Source organism: Lycium ferocissimum, chromosome 9 (genome assembly GCF_029784015.1).
Source record: "Lycium ferocissimum isolate CSIRO_LF1 chromosome 9, AGI_CSIRO_Lferr_CH_V1, whole genome shotgun sequence".
NCBI lineage: Eukaryota > Viridiplantae > Streptophyta > Magnoliopsida > Solanales > Solanaceae > Lycium > Lycium ferocissimum.
In genome coordinates this window covers 67,284,076-67,295,456 of record NC_081350.1, presented here as the reverse complement: position 1 = coordinate 67,295,456, position 11,381 = coordinate 67,284,076, and the positions used below count along the sequence as shown (strand labels likewise).

The 11,381-nt window shown below is 36.8% G+C and overlaps 1 protein-coding gene across 1 annotated transcript in view; it reads left to right on the top strand.

Annotated features, from left to right (window-relative positions):
• Positions 1–250: 250 nt before the first annotated feature.
• The window catches only part of LOC132032184 (acetolactate synthase small subunit 1, chloroplastic-like), a 60,256-nt gene continuing 49,125 nt past the window's right edge, over positions 251–11,381 (top strand). Inside the window, exons 1-7 of the mRNA XM_059421954.1 lie at positions 251–555; positions 2,313–2,526; positions 3,495–3,578; positions 3,687–3,755; positions 7,134–7,217; positions 7,328–7,480; positions 8,207–8,293. Coding sequence (XP_059277937.1) covers positions 326–555; positions 2,313–2,526; positions 3,495–3,578; positions 3,687–3,755; positions 7,134–7,217; positions 7,328–7,480; positions 8,207–8,293 — 921 coding nt within the window. The 5' untranslated portion in view covers positions 251–325. The remainder of the gene's footprint in view (positions 556–2,312; positions 2,527–3,494; positions 3,579–3,686; positions 3,756–7,133; positions 7,218–7,327; positions 7,481–8,206; positions 8,294–11,381) is intronic.

Genomic DNA, 11,381 nt, shown 5'->3' with positions numbered 1-11,381 from the left:
TTGTTATCCCACCCTCAATGTAGGATAAAGAAAAACACTACAATTCCGGGATAACTTATCTCGGGCTTCTTATGCCATTTTATCCCAACCAAAAGTGAGATAAGGGAGTACTAAATTTTTATTCAAGGACTATTTTTGCTTATCCATCTTACAAACGACCCTAGTGTTTAATTTTAAAATGCCGGAGGTCTATATTAGAGGAGTTTAACACTATTTTAAATAAACTAATAATAAAAGGATTGTCATTCTTTTTTTAAATTTGGAACCTATCTTTTTGCATTAGGAAGGATTCTGTCAGATAAACCTCTCTAAACATTTGTTGCTAATGGCGGCTGTTTCAACTCACTCATTCAACAGTACTCTCAATAGACCTTCCATTTCTCTCTATTCCTCTTCTATTCCCCATTTAGGTGTTGTTGGGTTTTCAACTTTGAAACCAAATTTGCCACAGCTTTCAAATAATCCCAAAACAGTAGTTGGAGTAGTTTCTGCCATTGGAAAACATGCAAATGAAGACCAATCTGTCACAACTCTCGACTCTTCCACCACACAAATGTATGTTTTCTTATCTTACATTTCTCAAAATCTCATCAGAAAAATCAGTTTGTTTTTATTCTTAAAACCTGATAAGTTCAAAAGTTATACTCCCTCTGTCCCTATGTGATACAGTTCCAATTTCGAGAGTCTAACATTTTTTTTTACGGTGATTTATTCGTATGACCTTTTAAATTATTATTGTGACTTGCTTTTTATGTAATTTCTAAATATGTAAGTTGTTTTTTTTTTTTTTTTTTTGGAAAAAAGTTAAAGATTTTGTGTCCTAAATTTAATTCACGGTCAAAATTAAGAAGTTTGACTCTCGAATTTCCGAAGTGCATTTGGGACAGAAGGAGTAATTTACAGGGATTGGAAACTATATAAAAATTAACTATTGTTTTAAGATGTTAGCTTGGTCAAATTTTTCTGCTTTCAACTTTTATGATAATTATCTGAAAATTTGTTTTAAGATGTTAGCTTCCATCCACCGATGACATTAGTTTAAAACAATTTTCACAAGTTTTGATAATTTAATCGTATAAGTAATCAAATTATACCTCGATAAAATGATTCGATGTTCTTTTTTTAATTATTGGTGTAATATTTTTTTCTACTACTCCCTCCGTCCTAATTTAAGTGTCGTAATTTGATCGGGCACGAAGTTTAAGGAATAAAAAAAGACTTTTGAATCTTGTAATCTTAAATTTAAAGATGTGTGTAATGTACTAAAATTTCTTTGAATCTTGTTAAGTTTAAACTTGCCATGTTGGGTGATTGAATTGCCAACTTACTAGATATAGAAAGGGGCACTTCTTTTAGGATAGACCAAAAAGGAAAGTAAAATACTTAAACTGGGACGGAGGGAGTATTACTTATATATTAGAAGTCAAAATCATGCCTTATACTCCCGTCAAATGGTGCCACAAAAATGGACTGGAGGGAGAAGAATGGAATTTTCAAAGGCTTAGTGAGTGAAAGAGTGTGTGTAGAATTGTTCTAAGATGTTAGATACCATCATCTAATGATATTATTTTATACAATTTTCACAAGTTATTGCATTTTAAATTCATAAAAAGCAATCAAATTTAGATTTTGATAGGATGATTTCTATGTTATTCATATTTTAACTACTGTTTTAGTGGGCGTTTGGACATAAAAAATATGAAATTTGGAAAAAAAGTATTATTTGGAAAAAAGTTGAAAAATGGTAGTATTTGGAAATTGGAGTTGTGTTTGGATGTGAACACAACTTGGAAAAATGTTGACTTTTTGTGAGTGATTGGAGTGAAAAATGTGAAAACAGGTATTTGGAGTTTTTTGAATTCTAGAATATCTTGCCATGGTTTCTTCACTTCCATTATTTCCTACCCCACAAGGGTAGGGGTAGGGGTAAAGTCTGCGTACACTCTACCCCACAAGGTAGGGGTACAGTCTGCGTACACTCTACCCTCCCCATACCCCACCCATGGGTTTACACTGGGTATGTTGTTGTTGTCAAATTCTGCAATATTCCGGGTTGAATTCTGGAAAATTGTAACAATTCTATGTCCACATGATTCCGGAAAAAAGTGAAAATTATCCATGGCCAAATGGGCCCTTAATATTTTCTTCTACTTTACTTACATAATTAGAAGTCAAATTCATGTCTTAAGCTCCAGTCAAGTGGTTTCACACAAAACGGATTGGAGGGCGAACAAGTAACTTTCAAAAGCTCAAAGTGAGTATAAGAATTCTGAAGTTATGCTAGTGTAAATGTATGCGAAATGTGATTACAGGGTTCGGCGCCATACTATTCAAGTGTTTGTTGGTGATGAAAGTGGAATGATCAATCGTATTGCGGGCGTCTTTGCTCGAAGAGGGTACAATATTGAGTCTCTTGCTGTTGGTCTAAACAAGGACAAGGCTCTTTTTACTATAGTGGTTTCTGGAACTGAAAGGGTGTTACAGCAAGTTATGGAACAGTTACAAAAGCTCGTAAATGTGATCAAGGTGATAACTTTGATCCTCATATGCTATTTCAATTGATAAGCTGTTAGACTAAGCACTCACGTCTTCTCAGTGATGTCAACCATTTAGGAGTAGTCTGGTGCATGAAGAAAAAGTATGGGCTTAGGTGGTAACTGCCGGGAATTAAACTTTTTTGTCTGATAATGAAGTGGATATGCATTTATAGCCGCTTGTTTGGTGAATCGTACTAATGTATAGGTTCTTAGTACAATTAGTTTGCGACCAAATTAACATCTTTCCATGCTTCAAATTGGGGTCAGAGTACGGCATTGACAGTATTGTATTAGCAAAACTATCCCCTTTGGTAATGAGTATTACATGTTACTGGATTGCCCGTCTCATATGGCATCTAAATCGAGAAGTAACGACATGAATGTTTGAGTCTGCATTTTGTCTGGTCTGTAGATTTGTCTCAATTGAATGGATGTGCCATCGCTCCTCTGTTCTGGAAAACTTTGTTCAAAGACTGAATGATATTCAATACTCAGAACTCAGAAGCATGGAAAAGGTTTCAGCTATGGTTATAAATACGGTCTTTAGCACTTAAAATATTTCATGATTCAATCAGCTGGGTTTAAGAGCTTAAATTGACATGAGATGAGTTTAAAGCTATGTTACTCGGACTCTCCTAAAATGTCGTCGGGTGCGTGTCGGATTCTTTAAAAGTAGTGTATTTTTGGAGGATCCGACACGGGTGTGGCAACACTTTTGAAGAGTCCGAGTGACTTAGGTTTAAAGTACGTGGTCAGTAGGATTCGTATAGCCGACACCCGACTTGTTTGGAACTGAGGCGTGTTGTTGATAAAGGAGCTTAAATTATTATTCAAAGAGCCTTTACTGAACTCTCAAGCTATAGGCGGTGTAACATGAATGTTTTTTCTTTTTTCTGCTCCTCCACTTTCTTCTTTTATTTGGTGCTTTTGGTTTATTCTGTAAAAGTTGATGATCAGGTTGAAGATCTATCCAAGGAGCCCCAAGTTGAACGTGAGCTAATGCTTATCAAAATCAGCTCGGATCCAAAATATCGTGCAGAGGTTCTTTTACTGTGTCCCTTGGTTCTAAGATGTCATCTGAGTAACATTTACTATTTTACCGTTTTACTATTATGTGATGATGGATCCAAATCTTCTGGTCATTGCTAGGTTATGTGGTTGGTGGACGTTTTCAGGGCAAAAATTGTGGATATTTCTGATCATTCACTGACTATTGAGGTGATGACATAGACCAGAATCCATCTTTTTCTTTCCTGAACTTGATGCTTGTGAACTGGATATCAAAAGTCAGACATGTTTTTGTGCATAGATACCTAAACTGGATTCTGGTAATGTACAACTCTGTTAGGAAATTACTAATGCAGGGCTAGAAGGGAGAAACTAGAGGGAAAGGAGTATAAATGAGTGAGAATAAATGAGAGAAGAAAAAAAAAGAAAAAAGAAAAAAAGAAATAGAGAGAGAGGGGAGGGGGACAAAAAGAAGTAGAGATGGAGAAATAGTAAGAGAGAATAGAGAGGGAGATTTTACTAATATCAATTCGTCATTATTATTCAAGTGTATTCCAAACAAAGTATGAAAAGTTCTTATTTGTAGAGTAGGAACTCTAAATAGTCAGAACTCCTGTAATAAATAAAGCGTCATCTGTAACTAATGAAAAAGACTACCTCAAGTTAGTATATAAGATCTGGTCTCTAACTAAAGTTAACACTTGATAAAATCACTAACAACATACCCAATGAAATCCCACAAAGTAGGGTCTGGGGAAGGTAGAGTGTACACAGACCTTACCCCCTACCTTGGGAGGTAGATAGGTTGTTTCTGATAGCCCTCGACTCAAAGACAGACAATTCAAAGCGGTACGAATAAGAAATAGCGAGAACGAATAAGCCATGGCAAAATACTAAAAAAAAATATGATAGAGTAGTCTGAAAAAGAAAAAGTAGCAGTAACTATCACAAATTGATACGATAATCAAATTACAAGAAATAGCAGATAATAGCAGAAATCGAAGGACAAGAAACTGCAAGAGCAATACTACGACTACTTGTATGCAAGAATATGCATGGCAGCACACAACTACCTACTAATCTTCTACCCTAATCCGTGTCTTCCGTAACCCCCTATCTAAAGTCCCTCAGTAAGCTGGTCATCTCTTGTTCAATTACCTCTCCCTAATACTTCTTCGGCCGCCTCTTAACTCTTCTGAAACCGTCCATAGGCAACCTATCACACCTTCGCATCGGGGTATCTGTGCATCTCTTCTTCACGTGCTCGAACCATTTTAGCCTCGCTTCCCGCATCTTGTCTTCCACCGAGTCCACTCCCACTTTGTCCCGGATATCTTTATTTCTAATCCCATCTCTCCTATCCATCGCATCATCTTTATTTCCGCAACTTTCATCTTTTGAGTGTGAAGAGTTTTTTGACTGGTCAACACTCCTCCCAATACAATATAGTTGGCCTAACCACCACTTTGTAGAGCCTTTAAGTTTTTGGTGACACCTTGTCACACGAGACTCTTGCGAGCCTCCATTTCATCCACCCTGCACTAATACGAGGTGTGACATCATCGTCAATCTCCCCATTTTCTTGGATAATAGACCCAAGATACTTGAAGCTTCTTTTCTTTTGGATGGTCTGGTACTAAGTCGCACTTCCACGCCAGCCTCATGCGTTATGTCACTAAGCTTGCACTCCAAGTATTCTGTCTTGGTCCTACTCAACCTGAACCCTTTAGACTTCAGGGTTTGACTCCAAACCTCCAACTAAGCATTAACTCTGTTGCGAGTTTCGTTAATCAAAACTATGTCATCCGCGAATAACATACACCATGGCACCTCGCCTTGGATTTGCCGCATCAATCCATCCATACCAAGGCAAATAAAAACAGGCAAAGAGCTGATCCTAGTGCAACCCCATCACAACTCCCACTGTCTTTACCCTGGTCTTGGCTCCATCATACATGTTGTTGATCGTCTTAGTGTACGCCACAAGTACACCTCTAGCCTACAAGCATCTCCATAGAACCTCCTTTGGGACTTTTTCGTTTGCCTTTTCTAGGTCGATGAATACCATGTGTAAGCCCTTCTTCCTCTCCATATATTGCCCTTCTTCCTCTCCCTATACTGCTCCACCAGTCTCCTTACAAGATGAATGGCTTTTATAGTTGAGCACCCCGACATGAATCCGAACTGGTTCTCGGAAATAGACACGCTCCTCCTCACTCTCATCTCTACCACCCTCTCCCAAATTTTCATAGTGTGGCTTAGCAGCTTGATACCCCTATAGTTATTGCAAATCTGAATGTTACCCTTGTTCTTGTACAAAGGAACCATTGTACTCCACCTCCATTCTTCGGGCATTTTCACCGTCTTAAAAATGACATGTCAGCCTTGTTCTTGTACAAAGGAACCATTGTACTCCACCTCCATTCGTCTTAAAAATGACATGCAGCAACTCCAAACCTGCCCTGCCTGCACCCTTCCAATATAAGATTAGATAAAAATCTTATGTCTAAAATAAGATTACCTTTTGTTCTATTTTCAACAAAGAGATCATATCTTGCAGTAGTGACCTTTTCTTTTTCTTTCCAAATGCATTCTGATGATCAAGGTAAGTCCTAATTCTTGTGAAGCTCTCTCATTTGATAGCACTAAGCTTTGTTCTTATGAAGCAAATAGCATCTTGTGTTGATTTATTAGATCATATGTCAGTGTCCTGTTATATCTACTATTTTCATCCTTTTCTCCAATAATACTGATGTCCGGGCGCCTCAAACGTTCCATCATTACCTGCATCTTCAATACATAAAAACTGGATAACTCCGCCCCCAAGGCTTAGGCATGTAGGAGAAATCAAAGCTGGGTCCTTTGATTTTCTGATTCTTTTCCATCATCTTGTGTCATAATATCCGGTGTCTTCATGAGGTCGATCATGCACTTTCCTCAATGATGCTTAGTGCTCTCCTAGTATGGAGACTTTCACCTCTGCTACAAAAATAGGTGAATTTCAGGACAGGCTCAGAAAAGCGTTCTAAGTGAGTTATTTAAGTTCCACTCCTTTTTTCCTTTAAATTAAAAGGAAAGCAAAATCAAGTAGAGGGTCAATGTTGGCAAAAATTGTGGAAACAAAATGTGTTGTATATTTGATATCTCAAGATATCAATAAAAAATTATATAGTTTATATCTCAAGATAGTAATATTGTACCAAAGAAGAAAATATGAAACTATGTTTTCTAGTTATCTGAGGATAAAATTGGGGGAAAATAAAAATCATGACCTAATCTACAAACATGCAATCTTGCTTTTCCTTTGCCCAAATGAATTTATTTAGTTTCTCATTTTATGTCAATGGTGTTTATTCATGGCTGAGTGAACTGCAGCAATGCCAGCAGTTTTACCAAGATTTCTTCTTTGTCATCTCAATAAGTGTTGACGTATTTTGCTAACCATACTTTAGAACTGATAAATTGTGGTTCTCTCAATGCTTAGTAGTTGCGAGTAGCATTAACTCTCCTTCATGACATAGCTTAGTAGTTATAAAGTACATTTGAGCCAAAGTCAATCCCCATTTAAGATGCTTGTCATTTAAATAGGTAACTGGAGATCCAGGGAAGATGGTGGCTGTTCAGAGGAACTTAAGTAAATTTGGAATTAAAGAAATTGCTCGTACTGGGAAGGTACCTGAAAGGAAATTTCTATAAGTTTTGAGTTGCATATTCTATTTTTTATTTGCTAGTTAAATTTGTTTTCCAAGGAATCAATGTTCACCTGGTTGATTAAAACATAGATTGCCTTAAGAAGGGAAAAGATGGGGGAATCTGCTCCTTTTTGGCGGTTTTCAGCAGCATCATACCCAGATCTTGAAGGTGCGATGTCTGCTAATACGGTTTTGAGGACAACCAAGAGGACTCCTAATGCAGAATCTATGTCTATGGCTGAGGTATGCTTATATGCTATTACACAGACTCTGCTTGTTTCTTTGTAGCAACATATAATTTGTCTCTTTCGTGAACTTAGAATTCTCCTCATACACAGCCAATTGCTAGTTGGTAATTTTCAGCTAGGCCAGAGTTCTTATACTCACAGATGAAATAATAGATGGGAGATGAAATAATATATGATTAATTTTCTTTCAATTATCAGAATTCAGTTTATGTTTGTGACAAGCTTACAAAAGAAATAGTCACAAGAAACAATTTTGCTCAATAACTTAAAAAGAATATAGTGTATCTGTCAATTACCAGTTTAAAAAGAAAAAGAAAAGAATATAGTGTATCTGTTGATTTATTTAACTCAGTTTTGTGAAATGCTGGATCTTAGATCTTACTTTTTCATAAGTAAATTTTCTTGCATGAAAGCCCCTATGGCCTATACTGGAAGTATACGCTATAGAATTGTCTAGAGAAAAGATCAAATTCCACAAAATGCATCTTTATAGATAGTTGTATGGGTTGAAACACCTATGAGCATAACATAGTTAATCATTCAGTAATTGATTGGCGAGTCATTTAATTGGGCCTTTATGAGCAAGGTCAATATGATATTAAAACCTGAGATGGTGCATATAGTTGATGCATGCCCTTCAATGTCTTTTTAGATTTATCTATCTTTTCTAACAGTAGCTTGAATATCTGACTTTGGATGCACTTCTTTTTGCCAAATGAAGGGAGATGTTTATCCTGTCGAGACAGATGACAACTCTGGAGTCAGTCAAGTTCTTGATGCTCACTGGGGTGTTCTCAATGATGAAGATGTAAGAAATGGTTAACTGTTCCTCAAAGGTGCCTTTGTTCATTTCTAGATGAAACTTTTTTCATATTCGTGAAGGTTTTGATGTCTACATCCTTGTTCATTCAGCATTTCAAGGGCATTTGTCCTGAGTTGTTTGGAATTTGTCAATCTTGCCTCAATCTAGATACGTGTAAATCACACATGATTGTTTCGCTATAGCCTATAAAGGATATGAATCTAACTGTGCAATTCACAAGAACCATTTAGTTCATCAGAAAAAAAGGTGCAATTTACAGGAAGGGGGCTTTATTGAATTTCGTAGAAAGCTGAAGCAACGTACTCTTTTATATACATTTTCCTTATCGTATAGGGCTTATTACTTTTGCTCTCTATAATAGAAGAACCAAAGGAAGGAGTAGTTTGTATCTCTTCATCTTTGCCACCATTGAATCCAGATGGACCTGATATGCGTCTGGGAAAGTTGTAACATATCCCAACAACAACTACGCTTCAGTCCCAAATAAGTTGGGGTTGACTATGAATCCCCACTCCTTTATTTTAATCATTTCATATCATCATCATACTAAATAAAACAAAAATAAAAAAAATAGGTTAAATATATTTCATAATAATAATAATCATAATAATAATAACAATATTAGTAATATTACAAGTTCTCTAACAAGTCTGAAACCTCTCCTCACCTAGTAGCTATCACCTATATTACCTTTTAGCGAATTTTTTCACTCTTAATCTTATCTAATTTGGTAGGAATGCACATCCATCTTAGCATATGCATCTCTGCAATAGTCATCTTGTGGATATGTGGACTTTAGCAGCCCAACATCACTACCATATAACATTGTCGGTCTTATCACATAATACCCTTGTAGCACTTCCCTATTTCAACCATCCAGGTTTAATCCTATGAGTAACATCTTGGCACCGCAATCTCGTATAATCTCACCTCAACTTCTCTCTTCTCATGATGACTAAACCTGTAGTGCATTTATTCAGTCTACTACTTATCCTAAAACCCTTACTCTCTTAAGTGGTTCTCCATAGTTCAAGCTTTTGGGTAACACTTTAGCTAGTTTTGTCAATTGACACAATATCATTAATAATAACATACACCATGAAACCTCATCTTGTATTGTGTTGGTTAACTTGTCCACAACTAGGGTAAACAAGTAGGAGCTCAATGTCGATCCCTGGTGAAAACCCATTGTTACGGGAAACTCCTCTATATCATTTTCTACTCTTTTCATGCTAGTGACAGTTCCTTCAAACATGTCTGCTGTGGCTTTTGTATATTTAATATTAATTCCTTTCTTCTCTATCATGCACCAAAGGACCTTGCATGGTACCCTATCATATGCTTTCTCGAGATCAATAAACACTTGTGTAGTTCTTTCTTCTTTTCGCGATAGATTTACATCAATCTTCGTAGCAAGAATATACCCGCCGTGTAAATCTTCGAAGTATGCTCTATCACTATTTCCCAGAGCGACATTGTATAACTCATGAGTTCAATGCCATGATAGTTGGCGCAGCTTTGAATATCTCCTTTGTTCTTATAAATCGGAATCAGGGTATTCTTCCTCCACTCATTGGACATTCTACCATTTCTTAGTATAGCATTGGCCATTGAATAACTTGGTCCCATTCTACTTCGACATTTCCAAGACACATCCGAATCTCTATAGGGATATCAAGACCACAAGCTTTTCTAATCCTCATATTTTTCATGGCATCATTTACCTCTGTTGTCCTAATTCTACGAGTGTATCTAAAGTTTCTATCAGATGTGTAGAGGTCTAAAATGTTATTCTCTTGGTTAGAGTTAAACTATTATCAATCTCTCCTTGATCTCGTTACTCTTCTCAACAGTTGTTGAAAATCAATTGTATCTACTGTCTGAAATAAGGAACAACAGGGCAGAAATAGAAGGGACTCCAAGGCACTGCTAAAAGAACCAAGCAGCTCACCACGACAGTCTCTGAATAGCTGCTGACTCACTCCCGAGCTCTATTAGGTCCTAAGGTCAAAATCTGCACAAGAAGTGGAAAAAGGTAGTGTGAGTACACCAACACGTACCTAGTAAATATCACCAGTCATCCCCAACAAGTTAGTGATAGGGGTTGACGGGAAAATAATCACTTAAATAATCTTTGCAATAATAGTGGTGATTTGAACAAAAGTAAAGTACGAAACAACATAATAATGAATGCACAAATACAACATATTAAGATATGCACAAATACACGAGTCAAAATTCAGAGATGTATGATAAAGACTCAAATCTTTATTCCAGGCTAGCACTCCTTGTGCCAACAATCCTATTATCGACCGCCCAGTGACTCTTAAGGTTATCCTCACACTATAACCAGAGTACTAAACCTCATAACCACTGATGGCCAAGTTGTGAACCCACCAGACTCATCATCTAAACCACATATCAAGTGAGAATACAACCGCTGACACCCAAGCCATGGTTCGCACCAGATTCATTAGCTCAAACCACATGTAAAGCTGTGAATCACATATGCAAAGAAGTAGACATACGTGCATGACGAAGCAGCTAAACATGTCATTAGACATGCACATAGCACATAATGTTAAACTAGCATGATCGTATGTATTTTTGTCTTTGTTTTTTTTTAAGGTAAAGGTAACTTTGTATTCACACAAAAAACTCATCATTCAAAAGTGATAGGTGGGATCTTACAACTCAGTGGGCAGATGTTATCTCCAAGAAAATAGAACTTTACAGTTGTCCTATGAAATCAACTAAAGTTTCTACTTCCCCCACCATATCCTGTTTGCACCAAAAGTAAAGGAGGCTGAGACACTTCATCTTGATCTTCTGAATGTTGTTGCTAGTTCCATCATAACATCTTGCATTCCTTTCTTTCCATAAAGTGACCAAATGTATGCTGGGATGCTCTTCCACCAGTCTTCCTTAGCCCCTCTTCTTCCAATTCCTTTCTAGCTGTTCAACAATCCAAAAGTGGTCTTTGGCATAACCCAACTCACCCCAAGTATAGACAACATGTTCCACAGATTTACAGCTGTTTTGCAATGCAAAAACAGATGACCATTGACCTCTG